Source organism: Paramisgurnus dabryanus, chromosome 2 (assembly GCF_030506205.2).
Source record: "Paramisgurnus dabryanus chromosome 2, PD_genome_1.1, whole genome shotgun sequence".
NCBI lineage: Eukaryota > Metazoa > Chordata > Actinopteri > Cypriniformes > Cobitidae > Paramisgurnus > Paramisgurnus dabryanus.
In genome coordinates, this window is record NC_133338.1 from 16411863 (window position 1) to 16435700 (window position 23838).

At 39.5% G+C, this 23838-nt stretch overlaps 1 protein-coding gene across 2 annotated transcripts; it reads left to right on the top strand.

The window, feature by feature from the left end:
* Positions 1-358: 358 nt before the first annotated feature.
* Positions 359-15086, top strand: vangl2 (VANGL planar cell polarity protein 2). 2 transcript variants are annotated; one of them, XM_065294408.2, is made up of 8 exons: positions 359-519; positions 8932-9186; positions 10307-10430; positions 10580-11187; positions 12668-12804; positions 12953-13088; positions 13169-13412; positions 13617-15086. In XM_065294408.2, the coding sequence occupies exons 2-8, from the start codon at positions 9116-9118 to the stop codon at positions 13875-13877; spliced, it is 1581 nt and encodes a 526-aa protein (XP_065150480.1). In that variant the 5' UTR covers positions 359-519; positions 8932-9115; the 3' UTR covers positions 13878-15086. The 2 variants fall into 2 exon arrangements, with proteins under 2 accessions (XP_065150480.1, XP_065150479.1); XM_065294407.2 differs by lacking the exon at positions 359-519 and adding an exon at positions 1056-1272.
* The last annotated feature ends 8752 nt before the right edge of the window (positions 15087-23838 follow it).

The following is a 23838-nucleotide window of genomic DNA, read 5'->3' on the forward strand; positions in this document are numbered from 1 at the left end:
TCGCTTTAATTTCAACCTTTGATGTGACTCTAAGCAATCAGTATTAAAGATACAAACATTGTTTTCACACAATGTTTTTATGTAGGATGATTTTATGTAAAAAAACAGTATTTTCTCCACAACAAAAAAGACTTTAAAATGGGTTTTCACAGACTGGGTCATATTTGATATATTTATTCCATTTGATTTTTACGTAATCCAATTTTGTTCGTTTTTACTTTTTATTCTGCAATGTAATTTTATTATACAAAGATTTTTGGGGTTGCAGTGTAGTGTTGGGTTAGTGGCTGGAGAGTGAGTTTCAGAAGGCGGAGCAGGAACATGGGGGAGGTCGGGTCGACTCGGGCGTCCATGCGGGGCGTGTACCAGCTCAGGTTTGAATGGAAACGGAAATATGCGAGTTTTTGTGAGGGGAAAAAAAGTCGCGGAGTAAAGCCCGCAGGATAGAAAACGTATTATGTATTCAATGATCCGGAGCGCCTAAAACAAGAGGAGGAGGATTTTACCCATTTGCAAACCGTGAGTTCGTAACAAAACTAAGGATTCTTTACCCTTGTGCATCGACTGGATTATTTTTTCTTATTGGAAATGATTGAAAGTGCAGATAACATCAAACATACGCGATTTTAAACCGTCTTTCTTAAATATCTAATGCTTTTGTAATTGATATGATTGGTCTGGATTTGTATTTCAAATTTAAAGTAACGTTACAGGAGACGGGCATGGACATGCAACTGCATCCTTTTGTGAAAAGCAGACCCCAGGATTTGCTCTTATTTTTTTTAGCTGTAAACTGAGCAGTTGGAGCACGGTTTGTTGAACCTAGTGTATTTCAAGGCTTCCATGGGACCCTCTTTGTGTCCAGCCTCAACATCCGCTTGAAAGAAAAGATACGCCTGGAAATCGTTCTTTTCTGGTTTTTATATACATAATTTGGTAACCACTATTAATATTTGTTAATAGTTTAAACGTGTGGGCTTTTTACCGTTTGACTGTGCTTCCATACCGTGATAATCACCTTGGAGAGAAGTTAGATTCATTTTAGTGAATCGATTCCCCCCCCTGTTCATTTCAGCGATTCGATCGAGTCGTCGTTTTAATCTTCGCGCGACACTTACCTTTAAGTTTTGTGGTTTATTTGGAATTTAGTTAATTCCTTACAGACGAGTTTATAGGTTAAATAAGAGTCGGTTTAATATAACGATTTGTTTGTTATATTTCTAAATCAACTGTTTAATGATGGAGGATTATTGGACGATGTCAGCAGTGCAGGTAGATAATTTGAAAAAGATCCAACAATTCCGTCATTCCACACCTAAAATCATTGTTTAATTGCATTGTTTGTCAAAATTACATTATTTTAAACCGATACCTTTTTCCACCATAGATCCAAAATTTCGAAATTTTTAAGTGTTTTATAGCAGTTTGAGTTTCGTTGTCCAAGCAGCACAATCTTTTAGAAACACTCAGGTTCACTTGTTACTTTTAAAACGGCGTGTTTGGTTGTTATCTTGAACCAACTTTTTCTTGTGCTGTGCACATATTAAAACTTAAGCGAGCACCGTGTAAACGTTGACTTAAAAAGAGTGCTTTATTTTGCGTGTACGATGTATTTCTGTTCATAATAACATTGTGTCGCCGCGCTTAGGCCCAAAAGCCTCAGACTGTCGTAGGCGTGTGCTGTGGAAGGATCGAGCGTGTCAGCCGGTGATAATTGACAATGCCAGTCCGAGGCCCAGGTTGATTAGCTCATATGTCCCCTTTGCTGTCTCCTAGGAGACCGTAACCCGAGTACGGACTGGAAATACTTAATATAGACACATTTTAAAGATCTTTAGGCGTCTTTTGTGTATTTTCCCATTAAACAGAAGCAACTTTTGAAACGAAACGTTTTTTAATCTGTATAATGTCTGAGATTTACTGTCTGTGAGCATACTTGTTTATTCAACTGTGTTGTTGTTTAAATGGGTCAGATGAAAATAAGATAATGGGTAACTTAATATTGCAGGCATAATACACACATGGGGCTGGTGTCTTAGTTCATAAATCACAGCCACGCCTAAAATTTACACTCAACATTGCAGCTGACGCAGAACTGTAGTTTTATAAAAAAAAATATTAAAAATGGTCCTGAATTTACTTTTAATGTTGATTTTTGGGTTGAAGACTTTCTGTGATCATTAACATTTGCATATTTGCCGTCAAAGTGGTAATCGGACGTCACATAAAATAATAGCTAGTTTTACCAAAATATTTGTCATTCTGACTGCAGTCTGTCAGACCTCTGAACTTAGTGTTCATGAGCAGTTGCCTTATAAACATACACATATATCCAACTGCTTCCCATCTGGATGTTTAAGGATATGTTATTGGTGTTTAAATTTTTGATAATACAGATTAAAACCACAATTGAATTGATCCAGATTCCTCATACTTCTTTTATGGTTTCCGTACTTATTTGTTTTTGGAATACTTTTGAGAAAGTGTCCTCATTCAAACAAAATTACTGTACCCTGTAGGAATGATTTGAGTGGAAGGAATATGACAGAAGGAACACCTAGCATTTATCCTCAGACTGATGGGTGACACATGTTCCAAATCTGTCCTGGACAAATGGTGTTGCTGCTGTCTTATCGGCTCAGTAAACAACTCCTGATAGCCCCCCCCCCCCACACACACACACACACAGAGATAGCATGTGTTTTGTTTGTTTGTTCTTAAATACTATCTGTAACTCGCATGATTCTTGTTAGGATGCTCGAGTCAAGAGAGAAATGCAAAAATAGATGGAAGAGTGGTTGTGCTTCATTAAGATAATCAAATTGAGCCATTACTTAGGAATGAGTAAAAATGAAATGGTTGTAAGATTGTATCATTTAGAATGTGAGGGTTAGGCTCTCGTGGACATGGAGAACCCCCATTGACCCATCACCCATACCCCTGTATTCATTCCCATAGCAACAGCCAAGCTCAGTTACCGTGGAGATGACAGGCAGTGGCTGTAGAATGTGTGTTATTGAGAAATGGGTTTTATGGAGATAATGAAGGCTATGGAAGCTTGTGTAGAGTACTTGACGGAGCATAGTTACTAGAAAATTGTTACTTGTCTGTTACACTAACTAGGTTTCAAAAGGCTAAAATTAAGGTGAAAAGTTGTGTTTCTGTTGTTATTTTCAGGGCTGTGACAATGCATCGCGTTTCCCACTAAAAAGATCTGACTATAAACAATTCTGAATCGTGCTCTCCAATTATGCGTTTCATGCACAGCTCGTGCGTGTACTACGGCTCTTTGATTGATAAGGACTTCCTACTGCTCTAAAATCATTATGAGTCTGAGTCGTTTATAAGGTGCGTTTAAAAAACCAACACTCGTCAAACACAATAATACAAATATGGCTTATTATCATGAAAATACCTGAAACAATTTGAGGAATGCTTATAGATATATCCTGGAACAGCATTTGTAATCGTACTTCCTCAGTGGCACAAATGGCATTTCTGCACGAGAGCGCCCTCTGGCTTTTGGATGTAGCAGCATGTCACGTAATTCATTAAAATTCCTTCATTGAGAAAACACGCCCGATTAATCGTCCCAGCCCTAGTTATTTTAAGTTCTTTTTTACACGGTGGACTTCATTGATACATTTTTATTGATTGATCGATTTTTTTAGATGTAATTGAGATATATCTAGCTGCAGCCTCGCAGCGGCCCACATTTCAGGCCCCACAATCCAGGGCATCCATCTCAGGCCGGAAGTGATGTTGAACCACTAACTTACCTTTAAAAAAGCTGAAGGCGGCGTGTGAGAAGATTAAACTTCCTTAAAACAGTGTCCTGTAGATTTGAAAATTCCGCCTTGACCTTGTTGGCCCTAATCTCTGAGTTGGCCAATCGGTGTTTGCATGGAGTCATATGGAGCTGGTGGTGCTGGTTCATTCTAAATGTTCTAATATTCATATTTTACACAATCCATAAAATGCAGCAAAAAACACGTTGCTGGTATCAAGTCACATTAATATGCTAAAGATGTAACGACGCATGAGACTGGTCAACTTTATTTAAAAAAAGCATATATCAACTATATTTTCCATTTGATTACATTAAAAGTCATGAAACATTTAATGTTTAATTTATTTTAATTATTCTTTATATTTATTAAATTATTGAAAACCTGTGTAGGGGCACAACAACCTCTTTGGGGGGCTCGGCCCACGAATGCCCCCCCTTGATGCCGGCCCTGCCATTAACATACATTTGGCGAATAAAGCAATAAAAAACAACGTAATGTTTTTATGTGGAGTGACTGTTTATGCTGCCCTGTTTGGGATTCACCCTCGGTCTCTGTATGCGTTTGAGGGCACTCAGTAGTGCATACATGGAGAGACGCGTTTTAAAAAATCAAGCGAACATAAAATCTTTCTGTTATTGACAGGGCACATACAAACAAAATGATCTCCACAGTATTATTTTTCAAAGACGTGTTATGATTCATTTAATTCGATTTCTGTACCTAATGCTAATTTCAGACCTACTTAATGTGCAACTTTGTTTCGGCCAAGAATTTTCATTTCGGTGCATTCTTAGTTAGGGATGTCAATTTATGCAATTTCCCATATTCGATGATCATTTAAATTAACGATCAATCAATCGAATAATCGTTAACAGTAATAGTGCAATAAGCCTTCACTGAAGTGGCATATAGCCAATGACATAAAAGTGTGCATAAAAACGACAGCTTACTCACGCGAATTAAAAGATTTTATTTTGTCTAAATAACATGCTAGTGGGATTGTAAAATAAGTCAATGTAGTTGTTGTTTTGATAAAATCATCAATTTATTTTAAACTTATCTCGTAATGAAATATAATGACTAATAGACACAGTGTATAACTCTGCCTCACATGGGCACTCTGCAACAGACGCATGAAAGTCCATGTCAAAATAACAGTTTTATTATCATCAAGTGTGTTTTATCAAGTTGTTTACCTCGCTTTCCGAGTCGTTGATACACTGTTTGTAATTATATCCAAGAAGCAAACGAATGGCACTTTTCTCGTCGTCACCTCAGCCTAAGCTCAGCAAAGATGCTTATATTACGGAGATGGCAACCTTCCATTAGAAAACACGCAGCGCCTCAGACAGCCAGTCAATAATGATGATCAGTGATATATGTTGCGGGCATTCAGGGTGTAACGACAGTCAGTTACAGTTTACATTTGACAGTTTCTTGCCATAATTTAAGATTAAATTTTATCTGTTCATTAAAAACGGCTTCTGGTCTCCTTCTCTGTATATAGCAGCGTTGCTAATGCTAATCTTGCAGGCTTTCCTGAAGAGGGTCTTTGCTTTCAGTATCCTAAACGTATTTGCATTTTCTGCATCGGACCCTCTCAGATTCACTGCGGATGTAATTTCGTTGCGTTGGCAGCCAGCCAGCCTCGTCTCGCATGACGTTAAAAAGCACATGCGTGTGCTTGGCATCGAGCATCGTTGTGATCATAGCTAGTAGTTTAACTTTTGCGCGCTCGCTTAAAGGCGCCACACACGTGCATGATCTTGTTTTTCAACAATCGTTAAGTTTTATCGAGTAAATTCTTATCGACAATTAACCGAAGATCGATTAATTGTTAACATCCCTATTCTTAGTGTATATAGTGGTTGTTCATGACATAACAGAAAAATACAGGGGGGGAATTCCGGCTTTTCCGACCTGAAAATGAGGCTTTCGTGAATCATGCAAATCCAATTTTTTGTGTGTGTGTGGGGAGGGTGCAAGGCACCGTTATAAATGACCGCATATCACTCCGCAAGTAGTCTTTTTATTTGTCACGATGGAACTTCATTCAAAGCAGAGCTCACTAAAGAGCTTGCAGTCGGATCTCCGGCGTGTGGTGTTTGCTGCAAATAAAAAAAAATCATGCGTTCGCCTACAAATAATATGAGAGGAACACATCTTTCACTCTCAACCAAACTAACAAACTAGCCAATAAGAAGTAGAATAGGGAGGGGTCTTTGAGGTGTGGCTGAGATCCAGCTGCAGATGCTGCGCGGCCGCGGTGAAGTCATAACAAGTTAAGTTTGTCAGCAGGATGAAAAGTATATGAAGCCTAGGTACAGTGCCGGCGCCAGCCGAGCGCTGATGAGGGGGCGTCTAAAATACCAGAGGGGGCGATCACATGAATGCATATAATTCCCCCAGCTAGAAAATACATAGGTTTGGTACATTAAGTTTTAAAGTGTTATAAACAAACATCTCTGTAATACAACCACAAAAACTACAGCTATAATGAGCAACGTACAGAGCTCTGAACAATACAACAACAACAAAAAAACGCATACCTAACGTCACATATTAGCACAACACTACTCATTAGAAGTTCAGACCCAGAGGTAGAAATAAATTTTACGTAATGGTGGGGGGCAGTGTTGGCAAATAGAGTTGATGGTTTTCAGCCCAAAAACGGTCCAAACGCAACATTTTATCAACATTTTGGTTCAATTTGATCATACAACGTAGTTATTTTAACTGCCACAAGTAATGCACCAAGCTAGCGATTTAGCAGCTAGATAACCACAATAGCAAAATGACAATAACTCGTTTACATATACAGCTATGCTGTAGGATAGGCTAATTCAAATTCGTTAATTATACATTTAACAATGTCTGTTTTTTATCTATTTACTCCTGATAAACAGGTGTGTGAGAGAGAGAGATCGTACAGGCTTACCTTTAACGTTAAATGCAGAACAATAATAGGCTGTTGGTTGTACGTTGACTTGCAAGGGTGCTGAAGAACATGAACATCTGAACTTTTCAAAACTATGTACAGTCTGGCTGAAGTTCATGGTGCCCGAATTGACTTAATGACAGCCGAATATTTGGATCTTTGCACCTGAAATGCTCCGATAATTCATCCACGCCACGGCATTAATTGATGTGTGACAATCCGGAGTCCGGTTTGTAGAACTTCCAATGCTATTTTCCATATATCCATTGCTACATGGCAGGCCCAGGTCACAATCACACTCCTGTCTGTAAATTTTTATATAATTTCCCACTTCGACATCTTGATTTCCCTCTGAGACTCAGAACGCGGGCTCATTGTCGGCGTGCCTCAAGCCGTCAACACAAACTTGTTCAACGGCGCGGCTGCAAGAACCAACAACCACATGACGTCAAAGTACCGCGAGAACGATTCTAGAAATCATACTAAGTGTCGTTTCGTCTCGCTCTCGCGGCATTTTGACGTCTTCGCCTGATGAATTCGAACAAGCCTATAGGCTATACATGAGTGGGCGTGTGTCACGGTAGAATACATGCACACTTGTTTTTTTTTTTTTTGTTATATAATTAGACTTTAAAATTCCCTTTAGGAAGACAAAACACAAGGCAAACGTGATTTTTAAATAGCGCATTTTATCATTAAAATCCCATTCAACATTAATGGTGATCTGAGGGGGCGGGATAGTGCCAGTGAGGGGGCGACGCCCCCTCACGCCCCCTCGTGGCGCCGGCCCTGCCTAGGTAAGATGACCTAATTGATAAAGGAACTTAAATCAGTGGCGCTGGGCATGGATAGAAGGAATAGGAAGAGACAAGCAGCATTTTAGTGGTAAGAAATTAAGAGAGCCAGCTAGGTGTTTGCTGTTTTGACAAAACTGTCCGTTTCAAATCAGGCTATGCCAGTAATGTAAATATCAGATTTCTCATCGAGGTGAAATGCGGTCTCGCGATATCAATATAAAGTTGTGTTTGTGTCAGAAAGTTTGCTTGCTTTATATTATACTGTAATCACATACGTTAACGCACGCATATACGCGAATCAGATCCAACGTCATCCTGACGAACACACGCATACATTTGCTCCTCTTAATGGTTTGTGAATTTGGCAGTAATGCTTGCGATTACAGAATAATATAATGATAAACACACACATTCATGGATCTGGTTTGTGAAACGCGTAGCTCTTGACTGTTAAATGCTTTGCCAAAATAACTATGCAAAATAAGACAAATGCACTTGACTGTCTTTCCAGAAAGTCACAGCATCATTTGAATTAAGAAACTTTAATGTTACAGTATCCACTTTAAATTCAGCGATCAAATGTTGTAATCAATAATTAATCCGTATTAAATGCCCCCACTAATTTTTCTATAAACATTAAACATGTTTTGACCAATAGGGAATCTCATTTATCAAATTGTGTATGTGGTTTGTGTGTCTTATTATTATTATTATTATTATTATTATTATTATTATTATTATTACAATATGTAACCAAAGATTTTACTAAAAGGGCACAAATTTGTTTACAAGAACATAAAAATCCTCATAGATTACGTCACTTACTTTTACTCTCAAAATGCACCACATTGATGTATTTACCTTTAAATGCACAAAATGATTTTGTTCAGGCTACATAATGGTCAGGGTGGCACTTGCCCACGCAGATTGACAATTGGCCACTCGGATCGATAAATTTTGAGCCCAAATTATATTTCAACTGTATTTCATTTGATATATATATATATATATATATATATATATGTGCGTGCGTGCGTGCGTGCGTATGTCGCCACGTCATGATAGGTGTGCCGTATATTTTCCTGCTTTTTTGTCCTTTGCCAATCACACTTATGAAGGCTATGTTTTAATAATTTTACGCATTTCTGCATGTCTGATAAAACATCTGCTTCGGGCCGCCGCTTACTTGCAGCCTGAGACGATTGGTCTGAGTCGTGTAGGTGCAGCAGGGCTGCAGTTGGATACTATTGTAGTTAAGGGTTCACATGAATAATTTTACTGACAATTTATAAAAAACATTCATTCTACTTTTGCCTATATAAATATTGTAGACATTTTATGATGCCACTGTCGGTTTTTTTTTCAAATCACTGATTTTTTTCTTTGGATTTTGTTTCTCCTGCAGAGCGATCCTTTCTACTCCTTTAGCCTCCAAGATAGATTCTTTCAGGAGTAAGGTTGAACTGCTGAAGTTGCCATTGACTTTGTCATCTAAATCCATCTCAGAACGCAAAACTCGGCTGGGAGGAACCACAGAACGCTCCAGGGGTGGAGCTGGGGTCCACAAACCCCGCCCACCAGCCCCAGACATGGACAACGAGTCACAATACTCTGGCTATTCCTACAAGTCTTCCCATTCACGCAGTTCTCGCAAGCACAGGTACACAAAACCGTCTAAACTTAAATACCTAAAATGTTTTTAACCAGTTTTGTTAGCTCATTTGTTTGGTCACACTCTATAAGGCTTGAATGCATTATCACAATTAACTCTCTGTACTGTACAATTACTTTTAAATTAGATTTTTCTTCCCTCATGACATGAAGACTCAAACTAAACTAAGACTGAAACCTATAGTCTATATTTGACCTGCGTTTAACCCATCATGTGAATTGTAAACATGCACACCCAGGGCAGCCGTTAAGTGTGTTCAACGTCATGCGCCGCCACAAAGACTGAAATCATATTTACAGTTAATAGTGTTTGAATATGTATTACATTATTGATATATCATGAATGTGCACATTGCAATGGTTTGTAGTAACTGAATGATTTTAGTGTAGTGTGAGTTTTAGGTAGATGCAGATAGTACAGAAGACAGGTAAGGAAGGGAGAGAGAATAATGCTTTCCTGTATGTTGGTTATATAATTTCAAGTTAAAAAATTATAATCAAATTCGATTTAACAAAATTAAAGCATTGTCATATCAAGGGATGGATATCGAGAACCGGTATTTATTTATATATATTTATTTGGGGACCTGTAAAAAATTGGGTCGATACCAGACTATCGATAAGCTTCAGGACAAGCAATACTGTTAAAAATACTTGCATTTGTTTTTTCTTTGTATACTTTGGTTTTAATATAGCAAATTAGAAGCTTCTGCTTATCATTTTGCTACCCTGAATGATCTCATTACATGGCCAACATTTGTTTGACGTGTGTGTGATTTACAAAAGTCCTCCCCACCATGGCTAAGCACGTTTAGTCACAATGCTTGAGAGAACTAGTTACAAGATTTTTTTTACCATACCGCCTAACATTTAGTTCTAAATAAAATTTACACTAGTTTAGTGTAAATTAAAGTAGATTTTGTCATGACATCAGAGCTGTAAGCTGTGCACAAGACATATATATTGACCAGCTGTTTAGCATTTGATTCTCTTTTTCCCGTAATTGTATTTTCTGTTTATATATACTCCCTTTGTGCCTTATATATGATTTGTACACATATTGTCTCCACATTTTCTAATCTGATCTTTCATTGGCCTTTGGTGTTTAGGGACAGAAGAGATCGGCATCGCTCTAAGAGCAGAGACAGCAGTAGCAGAGGAGACAAATCAGTCACTATCCATGCACCTGGAGAACCACTGTTAGATGCAGAATCTACCCGTGGGGATGACAGGGTTGGTAGTCCTCTACAAGTCACTGAAATGGTCTTTTAGCTCTTGCTTCATAACAATTTGTCGTAATTAATTCCTGAGTTAAACAAGGAAATGTTTTGTTGATTTTCATTTTATTTCTTCATACACACTCTCTCTTAATTTCCTCTTAGGATGATAACTGGGGTGAGACCACCACAGTTGTTACTGGTACATCTGAACATAGCGTCTCTAATGAGGACCTCACCCGGGCATCTAAAGAGCTTGAGGACTCTTCACCCTTGGAATGTCGTCGTTTTGCCGGGCCCATCCTAAGTGGCATTTTGGGGCTTTTTGCCCTTCTGACGCCTCTCGCCTTCCTTCTGCTGCCCCAGGTGCTGTGGCGTGACTCCTTGGAGCCTTGCGGGACCCCGTGTGAAGGCCTTTATGTCTCTCTTGCCTTCAAACTCCTCGTCCTCCTCATCTCTTCCTGGGCTCTTTTCTTCCGGCCCTCTCGTTCCACACTCCCTCGGTTCTTTGTTTTTCGCTGCCTTCTGATGGCATTGGTGTTCCTCTTCGTGGCGTCCTACTGGCTGTTCTATGGTGTGAGGGTACTGGAGCCGAGAGAAAGGGATTACAGGGGCATCGTGGGTTATGCAGTCTCGTTGGTGGATGCGCTGTTGTTTATTCAGTATTTGGCTCTGGTGCTGTTGGAAGTGAGGCACCTCAAACCAGCATTCTGCCTCAAAGTGGTGCGCACCACTGATGGAGCCAGTCGCTTCTACAATGTGGGCCACCTTAGGTAAGAATGTGTATTTTTGTGTTAGTCATTTTGACTGCTCGACAGATGTAGAGTATGCAAAAGTTTGTACAATTAAAGGCACAAGGCGCTAGAGGTTGCTTAACCACAAAATTGATGTAGCTTGATGATGCTGGGAAAGAGCATGGAATGTTGGGAGATTTTGAAGAAATTGATCTGACAGGACTCAGAATCTTGTTCATTGATGACATAATACAATTTTTACAGCCGTTAAATTATAAGAGTAGCTTTGTTTCACTCACACTAATTTTATGCACAGTTTGAATAATCGCATACGAAGGCAAATTATGAAAACAGAAATTTTCTAATAAAAATGCCTTAATCCGCAAAAACCTTTTATGCCCGCTTGAGGTGGTTTTTGATTTCTTATAATGGAAGATGAAAATGCATTTGCTGAATAAATTCAGACGTAACTAACATGAAACCCACATGTCTAGCTGTATGATCTGATGTTGTTTTTGCCATATATGTGCCTCAATGTTGTTGCAATGCTAGTGCCTGCATTTCTTTAAGTGCACAGCATTCAGTTTGGATGCATCGCTAGTAAATGTATAACTTGCCTAATCATAACTAAATTAGTTTTCTAAGCTTGCCATTTTTTATTTACTGTTGGTTACTAGGTTACCAATTCCAACGTCATTCTTTCGAACAACTTGATTAAACCGCACCTAATTCACATTTGTTTGTTTTACTTTTTTTTGCAAATTTTAAAAAGATTCGCTTTACGTTTCGATGGAAACCCAGCTAGTGTGGCTTGATAAAAACAACAAGAGACTAGCGTGCAAGTAGGGTACCCTGCTTACGGCGCTGCGCAGATCGATTGGCATATATCATCAAAGTATCACAAGAGCAAAACAATCGTATTGTTTTTTAAATTGCAATACGGTTGTATTAATGTCACATGCAAAACTGCCATGTTTTTTATGTGGCGCTTGCATATTAGTGCATCAACATAATTAGTACATACTACACATAGGGGTGGGCGATATGACTAAAATCTTATATTCCGATATGATAAATTTTATGCCATAATAATGATATTCATCATGCAAGTTTTTTTCTTTTAATAAGGTTTTTATGTGATGAAATTTCATAATTAACACAAAAAAGCATAAACAAGGCGAAAAACTAACAAAACTCATTGAAACTAAACTGTCAGTGACAGACCAAGAGCAAAACATCAATAGAGACGATTATTAACTACACATAACAAACTACACATTTTTCATTGTTTTATTAAGTGCTATTTTAGTTGGATGATATGATTGTTTCTGCATTGTATTTTGTTGATTTTGTTAAAGGATACCTGCCAGAAAACATTTGTTTTGCATAACTGACACATATTTTTTTCTACATGTCCTAAACAAATCTGTATCATCCTCAAAATTTAACTACAGCTGCCACAATATTGTCACAGTATTCAAATGTGTTGATTTTGAATTTGTGTACGTTTTGTTCTCAGCATCCAGCGAGCAGCAGTGTGGGTTCTGGATCACTATTACACTGATTTTCCAGTTTACAATCCTGCTTTACTCAATCTACCCAAGTCTATCCTCTCTAAAAAGATGTCTGGATTTAAGGTCTACTCTCTGGGTGAAGGTACACAACTTCTACTTTTATTCTTACTGGCTTTTAGTCTTTCTGAAATCTCTGTAGTAACGTATGAAAATGTTTAAAGATTAAGTGGTTGATTTGGGTGATGTCTCCATTGATTTTAATGAGCCCTGTCCATTTTTTTTCACCCCAGAGAACAGCACCAATAACTCGACTGGTCAGTCTCGTGCTATGATCGCTGCTGCCGCCCGCAGAAGAGATAACTCTCATAATGAATATTACTACGAGGAGGCAGAGATGGAACGCAGGGTTCGAAAACGCAAGGCCAGGTCAGTGTTCAGTGATGGTTATTAAAGTACTGTTTGATCTTTAGCTGGGAATATCTGCTAATAAGTTTCTATCCTTACAGACTGGTGGTGGCAGTAGAAGAGGCATTCACACATATCAAAAGGCTTCAAGACGATGAGGTTGCATCATCGCCTAAGCACCCACGTGAGGTGATGGATCCTCGGGAGGCAGCCCAGGCTATCTTTGCCCCCATGGCACGGGCCATGCAAAAATACCTGCGAACCACACGACAGCAACCCTACCACAGCATGGAGAGCATTATTGCTCACCTGCAGTTCTGCATTACCCATAACATGACGCCAAAGGTAAATAAATAGGCAATCTGAACCCCCTTTGGCTGTTTGGAATAGCATACAACCATGTTTACTGGTATTACAGTTTGTTGCTGTTATGAAAAATGAGTAGACTTCATTCTTAACCTGACAATGATTTTAATAAATCTACTCCTTAATGCATTTCAGGTTAGTTTCCAACATTGTTTTAAATTTAACTCCTTATATTTTCAACAGGCTTTTCTTGAGCGATACCTCACTCCTGGCCCTACTATGCAGTATCAGCGGGAGAATGGTAGAGGGCGCCAGTGGACTCTGGTTAGCGAGGAGCCTGTGACATCTGCATTGCGTCAGGGATTGGTCTTCTCTCTTCGTCGTCTTGATTTTGCTCTGGTTGTCACGGTGACACCCCTGCCCTTCCTTAACCTGGGAGAGGAGTTTATTGATCCCAAGAGCCACAAGTTTGTGATGCGGCTACAGTCAGAAACCTCCGTTTGAAAAAAGCAAGAGGACTAACACTATCAGGAGATCGAGACAGATCTATATTAATGGCAAAAAGATAGCTGGACTGAGGGAGAGAACCACTTTTTTTCTTTAAGTATCACTTTTACATCTTTCAAATGACACTTTGTATTTTTTTTTACTGAACTGCCTTTAATCTAGAAACTGTCTGGACCAACTAACACTAATGAATTTTTGCTGTGAGTTCTGTTTATAGCTATCAAGTACAATACTACATATCGGTCACTATTGGTGCTGAGAGGTTACTGCATAATACAAGATTTGTCAACAACTGTAAAAACACTTTTATATTTTGAACCTCCTTTAATTGTCACTCAAAAGTGATACAAAAACACTAAATGTATTGGTAAAGGTTGTAGCTATCTTTAAAAACACTCAAGTGCTTTACTGTTTATTACTGTGTCAAACTGGGTGTCCAGGTCACCAGCATGTCTGCAACTACTCAGCCTTGAGCTTTATATCAGTTTGGGAATGTATTTTTAAGACTTTGTATCTTGTTTGCAGTACTTGTCTTTATTCTGATGTTTCAAGGGGCCTTTATTCATTTTCATTTTTGTTGAAAAGAGGTTTTGTATACCAGCAAAGACGCTGTCTTTATAGGATTTTTAAAAATGTGTTTGATTAATAGTGTAAGTCTGTCACACATAATCAATCAAATGTAACCTTACATAAAATGCAAGAACACCTGTTTTATGTCATATTTGTGTCAAACTGTTATATCTTTGCCTTCCTTTTGAGCTGTAACTATGCACATGAGTAGCGGGTCATGTTAAAATCGGCCTCAGATTTAAGGACAGTTGAACTTGAAAGTCAAATGTACTTTACTGTTTGCCCTGCTTGTGACAGCTTTGGGGCACTGTAGTTTTTCACATGTACATAATTCTTATTTTTTTTACACCTGGATCTATGTAGGTCGCTTTATGGTATTCAAAACTGGTGTCTTGTTGTTAGGCCTGATGATGCATGCACGTAGGCAAAGCGGTCTTGTAGGGTTTTTAAAGTTTCTTTTAGCATTTTGTATGACAGTTAAGGTAATCTTTCAATGGTTTTCCCCAAAAAATGGTTTGTAAAGAGGTTTGTAGATTTTTTGTTATTGTGTGGAAAACCTTTTTTGCAATTGATCATTTTAAACTAAATTGTTGCAGCATTTTATAAATAAATCAATTAAACTTTAAAAACAAATAATTTCTGGCTGACTTGTGCACCCAGCAAGGAGACTACAAGATGTTTTTCCACAGCTAAGCGGCTTATTTTTAAGAGACAGGAATACTATAAAAGCCTTCCAAACTCAGCTATGTGGAAAATATTAAAAACAACTCCTTGACCAAGCATTTATTTAATTGCCTAAACATATTAGGAACAGAACATAAACATTGCCATGTATGACTTTTACATATGTGAGCAGCCTCTATGCAAAACGCAGCTCATATTGTTTCAGTGTCTTGTCCTCAGGTTCCTGAGTATAGTGGTGTGCAAAGACCTCGACAGGGACAGAAGCAGAAGGCCTAAAAGGCACACTTTTTTCTTTGTAACCGACACTGATATAGATTAACAGATCAATAAATACCTGAATCTTACCAAATACTGTACACGCTACATTAATTTCGAAAACAAAATACTAATGTTAAGCAATGTAATTAAGTATGTAAAAATGATGTTCCATATTGCTGATATTGTTTTTAATGAAGTTTATTTAATGTAGTTTTAAACTTAGGTTCGGGAGGAGCCTAAACATTCAGGCTCGTCAATTATCATTATGAGAGTATGTAAGGCAGCCTCCACGCCTCTGCATCCAGCTGTGATTCTTCCGGCATCCCTCCTCCTTATCTCCTCCTCACTGCTCTCTTTCCTCCTCTGTGCAGTGCAAAGGACCGTAGGCCAAGTTCGTTTAACATTAATTATTAAGACTGAATCCGCAGGTGATCTAATGAAACTAGGTTCAAGGGGGGCATGGTCATGTAATCCATCCAATCAATGCAAGGTGGTCTCTATATATGGGTGTTCCAGGACAGTTTTGCAGCATCTTTCCTCCACCTCAGCACTTCACTTTCTGCTTTTATATCTGTCCCAGTTCCCAGAGGGGGATCTGGGTACGGGCTAATATTTCAAGCTCGAAGCCCCTTCCCTCGCACAGCGCACCAAATATGCTTTATTTCATATTTGATTATGTATTATGCAAACACATGTTTACTATGGTTAACCACAAATTAGCTACAATAACTAGCTTAGCCAAATTATTTATTACAAATATTTTTATTACCATTGTTTTAGCCTACTATGTATTTACTTTTCATAAAGGAAATTATAGCACACAATAAAATGTGTCTGTAAAAACAAAAAATCACTCACTGGACAGGTAGTTTTTAAAGAAGCACTTGAGAACGTGCTTAACCATATTGTTAAACTGACTTGGATGAAAACAAATCGAATGCTTTTGTCAAAAACATACATAAGATATCAAATTAACCAACCAGAAATATACAAAAGTAAAACACAACATACAGTATGATGCGGTTTCCCAGACAGAGTTTAGGTTAATCCAGGACTAGGCCTTATTTATATGAGGTCATTTAAGACATTTTTACAAGCATACATTACAAAAAAACACTACAGGTTTGCATCTTAAGACAAAACAATGTCATTGGTATATGTAAAAAATTAAACAGGACAAGGTGTTTTTAAATAAAAACAGCTTAAACATGCATTTTAGTCTAGGACTAGGATAAGTCCTGTCTGGGAAAATGCCCCAGTATTGCAGAAATAATATTAATGCAAACACATACAAAAATAACATTTTCTGTCAAATACATTCATTTAACTGAGGTTTCAAATGTTTATTTTAAAATAACATGTCGTTACATGCGCACAATAATTTTTGGGATAACCAATGCTGTGAAGACTCTATTTATTCTATTCTTTGCAGCTCAGAGAAAGAATTTTGGGACTGCATGTTAAGTAACCTATGTATTGTGATGGCCTTACTCGCCTTCAGTTGCACTTCTGTGTCTTGAAATGCAGTCTTTGGAGGTTGCAGCCTTCGAATTAGGACACAGATTATGTTCACACTGTAAGTTTAAATCTGATTGTTGTGAATCCGATTTGAATGACTGATTGTCCACACTGTGCATCACAAATGTTCAGACCCAATTTGTGTGTCCTGTGGAACTTTTTTGTTTTATGCATTGGTTTCTGCTGCTTTGAGGTGTTTGATTTGAAAGCACTTTCGCTTATTGTATTCTGATGTCACACGCCATCTGCACAGCGCCGCAAAAAAACAACCATACACATGTCACTCTCACAGTATTTTGATGCTCTGTCTGCAGAGTGTCTCATGAATTCAAACACTTAAAAGATTTTTCACCTAAAAATGAAATTCTGTCACCATTTTCTCATCCTCATGTTGTTCTAAACCTGTATGAATTTCTGTTGAACACAAAAGAAGATATTTTGAAAAATGATGGCTGATTGTAACCATTGACTTCCATAGTAGGAAAACAATACTATGGTGTTCTCTATATATGGGTGTTCCAGGACAGTTTTGCAGAATCCTTCATCCACCTCAGCACTTCACTTTCTGCTGTTATATCTGTCCCAGTTCCCAGAGGGGGATCTGGGTACGGGCTAATTTTTCAAGCTCGAAGCCCCTTCCCTCGCACAGCGCACCAAATATGCTTTATTTCATATTTAATTATGTATTACGCAAACACATGTTTACTATGGTTAACCACAAATTAGCTACAATAACTGTAGCTTAGCCAAATTATTTATTATTACAAATATTTTTATTACCATTGTTTAGCCTACTATGTATTTACTTTTCATAAAGGAAATTATAGCACACAATAAAATGTGTCTGTAAAAACAAAAAATCACTCACTGGACAGGTAGTTTTTAAAGAAGCACTTGAGAACGTGCTTAACCATATTGTTAAACTGACTTGGATGAAAACAAATCGAATGCTTTTGTCAAAAATATACATAAGATATCAAATTAACCAACCAGAAATATACAAAAGTAAAACACAACATACAGTATGATGCGGTTTCCCAGACAGAGTTTAGGTTAATCCAGGACTAGGCCTTATTTATATGAGGTCATTTAAGACGTTTTTACAAGCATACATTACAAAAAAACACTACAGGTTTGCATCTTAAGACAAAACAATGTCATTGGTATATGTAAAAAATTAAACAGGACAAGGTGTTTTTAAATAAAAACAGCTTAAACATGCATTTTAGTCTAGGACTAGGATAAGTCCTGTCTGGGAAAATGCCCCAGTATTGCAGAAATAATATTAATGCAAACACATACAAAAATAACATTTTCTGTCAAATACATTCTTTTAACTGAGGTTTCAAATGTTTATTTTAAAATAACATGTCGTTACATGCGCACAATAATTTTTGGGATAACCAACGCTGTGAAGACTCTATTTATTCTATTCTTTGCAGCTCAGAGAAAGAATTTTGGGACTGCATGTTAAGTAACCTATGTATTGTGATGGCCTTACTAGCCTTCAGTTGCACTTCTGTGTCTTGAAATGCAGTCTTTGGAGGTTGCAGCCTTCGAATTAGGACACAGATTATGTTCACACTGTAAGTTTAAATCTGATTGTTGTGAAACCGATTTGAATGACTGATTGTCCACACTGTGCATCACAAATGTTCAGACCCAATTTGTGTGTCCTGTGGAACTTTTTTGTTTTATGCATTGGTTTCTGCTGCTTTGAGGTGTTTGATTTGAAAGCACTTTCACTTATTGTATTCTGATGTCACACGCCATCTGCACAGCGCCGCAAAAAAACAACCATACACATTTCACTCTCACAGTATTTTGATGCTCTGTCTGTAGAGTGCCTCATGAATTCAAACACTTAAAAGATTTTTCACCTAAAAATGAAATTCTGTCATCATTTTCTCATCCTCATGTTGTTCTAAACCTGTTGAATTTCTAAATGTTCTACATTTCTGTTGAACACAAAAGAAGATATTTTGATAAATGATGGCTGATTGTAACCATTGACTTCCATAGTAGGAAAACAATACTATGGAAGTCAATGGTTCCACTAATCATTAACAGCTCAGCGGTGGAGAGAGTCAGCAGCATTAAATTCTTGGGGGTGCACATTAAAGAAAACATCTCCTTGGACCACCAACTACAGCACTATTCAATAAAGCAGAGCAACAACTCAATTTTCTGCATGGGCTTAAAAGAGCAAGCCTTTTTCCATCCATCCTCAACTACTACCTTCCACAGAGGCACTATTGAGGGTGTACTTCTTAGCTGTGTCACTGTGTGGTATGAAAACTGCAGCTCAGAAGATCACAAGCCACTACAGCGTGCAGTAAACACAACAGCAAAAATCAGTGGTGTCTCTCTATCCTGGAAATTTTCCCTACACAATGCTCCAAGAAAGCCACCTGCATTGTAAAAGACCCCACCCACCCCTGTCACAGTCAGGGACATGTATTTGGCTTGTTCGACTTTATTGCGGCGTCGCAAGAATCGACAGCCGGATGACGTCAAAGTGCCGCGAATCATACAGAGAAGTCTGCTTTTAATCGCTCTCGCGGCGCCGCATGAAGTCGAACAAGCCTAATAGTGCAGTCTGCTATACTGCTTAACAATGACATCCAACCCCGCCCACATCCGAATGTGACATCAGGTGCCACGCACATGTCCAAACATGTCACATTCTTATTAACATTAAAGGGACATGCCACTTTTTTTGAAAATATGCTAATTTTCCAGCTCCCCTAGAGTTAAACATTTGATTCTTACAATTTTGAAATCCATTCAGCTGATCTCCAGGTCTGGCGCTATCCCTTTTAGCATAGCTTAGCACAATCCATTGAATCTGATTAGACCATTAGTATCGCGCTAAAAAATAGACTGACAGAAAATTAATAGCTGCGATTTTCTAGGCAGATATGGCGAGGAACTATACTCTCAAACTGGCATAATAATCAGTGTCTTTGCAGATGCGTAGTGATATTATGCAGTGCCTGAAATTAGTCCCCTTGGTTACTTTCAATGGCAGGGGACTATTTTTGGGTATAGCCTATTGTCACTACGCCTGCTGCAGCCATGTTACATCAGCAAAGACACTGATTATTAAACCATAATGAGAGTATAGTCCTAACCATATCTGCTTAGAAAATCACAATTTTTAATTTTCTGTCGGTCTTACGATGTAACTACAGAAGAGTCAAGTTTTAAATAGCAAAATATTGAAACTCTTTGGTTATTTTTAGTGCGATGCTAATGGTCTAATCAGATTCAATGGATTGTGCTAAGCTATGCTAAAAGTGCTAGCGCCAGACCCGAAGATCGGCTAAATGGATTCCAAAATGATAAGAATCAAATGTTTAACTTAAGGGAAGCTGGAAAATTAGCATATTAAAAAAATTGGAATTTCCCTGTAAAACAGAAACCATCTCCAACACAGTAGGTGGCAAGAATGCAAAATAATGTTGGTGCTATCTGCCATGAAACAAATAAAAAAGAAGAAGGAACAACCAGAGGCCCTAGCCGTTTCTCAATGTCAAGGAAGGATCCTCGGAAGCCAGAATATTGAGGATGCTACGTCATCGACGTCTGTCGAAGGACTGTTTCAATGTCGAGGATCCTCGGAATTTCAGCCAAGGACTGAGTCCTTTGTTCGAGAAATATCCCATATACAGGAAAGGAGGCATATGTATATCCTTCGTGCGCTGAGCCTGTTCCATTTACGTATTTTCCGAATGCTTAAGAGGAGCCTCGCCTACCCTCTGATGGAAGTGACTTGTCAGGATTAGTCCTGCCAAGGAAGTATCCTTGACATTGAGAAACTGATTGCTCTGATTACAGCAGCACATCTCTCAGGCATAGATAAATATCCCTTGCCTTTTGCAACGGAAGTCAAAGGTTTTCCTTTGAATCTACAACCGCAGTTTAACTTGCCCCAAATTTGCTTGAGTTTTAGGGGGCCAATAATGAAAATGACCTAAATCTCCTTATGATGATGGCCACCACTGTATCTATAGTCATCATTATGCTTTAAAAACCACACAATAAAGCAATCATAAGGAGATTTAGGCCATTTTCCTCAGTGGCCCACTCAAAGTCCGGACCTCAACCCGCAAATGGTACATTCAAAGGAAATGTCAATTATTTTGGTCACCCCTGTATGTAGAAAATAATGTCACGGAGTGACTAAAAGTAAAAGGGGGTGGAACTAAAAACGGCAAAGAATGTTTCCGCCCGGACGATGATCCGTGCACCCCGCCACTTCCTGTAACTCTGGGCAACCAAATTCTGGGCTTTATTGCGTGCAGGTGCGCAAATGAATGTGGTGACTGGCGATTGGGCAACTCTATGGAGAGGAGGAGTATAAAAACAGCATCTGAGGAACAGGAAGGGGGCTCGCTGTTGTCTCGTGAGTCATGTTCGGGCGGCCCTGTTTCTGCAGCCCGCGCTGGGCAGCCACGAGGATGCGGTAACTAGGGAGAACGCCGAAAGCCGGAAGCCGTAGCCGTGGCAACGCCAAGGGAGGCCAGGATATAAAGCCTTCTAAGAAGGAGTCTGAAGGTCCCGTTGATCCGGCAGTTGCAGGAGCGAAGCGGAAAGAGGACGGGGCCGAAGAAGACAAATATTGAGGAGTTGTTATTCCGGTCGAGACAGGCACCGAGACGGAGCAACGAGTGGGCTGAGAGAGAGGGAGAGAGAGAGAGAGGCGTACCAAGGATATTGTGGATTTGGTGGCACACACACAAAGAGAAATTAAAGGAGTAGTGAGTTCAATATATCTAAGAAGTCTTCATTGCAACTTTGTGTTTACATGCACTGCTTGTTCTTCAGTCTCCTGTATTGATCGTCGGCGTCATCTAAGGACGCGTTGGAGAGGATAAGGAGAAGGAAATTGTCGGGGACCGACGAACCTGTGAGTATGCATTGCTACAGCTTTTGAATGTTTGTATAGGCGGTGTGTGCCAAAACGACCCGATAAGGAACAGCAGTGTGGATTACAGTCGCGGGGTGATGCCTATCTAGCCATCCTTCGTGTCAGCCTTTCTGTCTGCCATCTAGGGCCTACTCCCAGCCCCTGTGGCGGTGCGGCCTTAAGTCACCGTGAGTGTGTGGATTGCTGTGGGTGAGTCTTGTCGTTGCTGTGTTTACACTTGAAGATTTGAGTGCGGTGGTGTGTAAATGTTGTCAGCACTCGCCCCCTAGGCTGAAGAGTGAACTGGTGTCGTTGAATGGCCGCTACCTTTATACACACCGGGATAGCGACTGGTAATCCCTTCCTCCATCTGCTGATGCTGAGAATTCTGTAAAGAGAGGAGATTACTGTGAGTATTGTGTGAAGTACTGAAGGCATAGGAGTCAGCTCGACTACTGTGTGAAAAAGAGGATGTGCTGTACTGTGTGCGATTACCCGCTGTGAGTGTTTCAGATGCCCGCCCCTGTCTAGATCTCTGGTCACGCTGTGGAAGAGAGGAGAGGGAAGCGATAGGCCGACTCATACAGTATACCCACCTGTACATCGAAGCCACTAGCCCAGTGTATTTGCCCCTGATATCTACCTGCACATCCAAGCTACAAGCCCAGTGTGTTTGCCCCCTTGACACCTACCTGTACATCAAAGCTACGAGCCCAGTGCATTTCCCGCGACAGGGGCGGTCCGCTCCCACCTGTGACAATAAAAATGTACTTGCATCTGAAATTGAAGACATACAATATAATCTGTACTTTCTTAGGAACCACTGAAGTGATGAAATACATATTTTTACTATTTGTATGTATTGTGAAACTTGTGTTGATAACTTTGTTGATACACTCTTACAGGTAACTTTATCTCAAAATGCAATACAACAGCCCATTTTCAACAGTTTGTTCTGCAGCCAGACAGTAGACTGTAGTAAGGAAATCCTAAAAGCTTCCTCTGTAGCTGTATGCCCCACAAACACACAAATATTTTTTTTTTATTAAAGGAGTACAGAAAGAACATATGGTGAAAGTTCATAAGGAACTTTGGTCCAGCATGGTTCTGGGTAAAGTGTCACAGGTCGGAGAGGAGGTCCCAAAACACCCCAATGACCAGACAGAGGATAAAAATGTAACAACTTTTATTAAATATTAAAATGTAAAGAGGGGGAGTTAAATAACTTTTTTTTTTTAAATAAAAAAAAGATATCTCTCAGTCCTCGGGCCTTCATAGCAAGGGGGGGGGGGGCACTTAGGAGGCTCTGGGCCCTTTGCTGTGGCAAAGGCAAGTTTTACACGGGTGACTGGGACTTTCACTTCTCCTCTCAGGTTCTTCGCTGTAAGCAGAGGTAATTTTTGCACAGGCGACTGGAACTTTTCCTTCTCACTCCTTAGATTCGGGCTGTAATTTCCCACGACTCCTCTGACCTCGAAGTGGCTTCTGTCAACACAAGTACAGCACTACACTGCAAGCTTTAGGTGTACACACACACACAATGAAGACAAAGACTCACCCACGACACTCCACACACTTTAAGTGAACTAAGGACTTAGCCAAATTCGGCCCGGGTTCATCGTGTGGCTGATTGGGCGTTATTCTCAGTAGAGGGAAAAAGCACCTAAATATGGACGTCGGACCTCCTGCGTTTACTCCTAGTTGAATTGTACTCCTCGGCTCACCCACGCTTCTCTCCACGGTGGGGCCACAAACTGTTCATTGAACTCACAACACATGTCAATGCTTCACAGCGTTGGCTCTCTATATAGACTCCCAGTATTACTCCCCGGCTCACCCACGCTTCTCTCCCGGTGGGGCCGCAACTCTGACTGCTAGACTCACAACACAAAACACGGCAGAGAAAAAGCACTTTTTCCGTGGTGCTCCTTTAACAACCGACACCAACTCCACTCTCTCGCCGCCTTCTGCCCCGCACTCTTTCCGCTCGCTTAGCGATCCCCGGATCAACGGAGC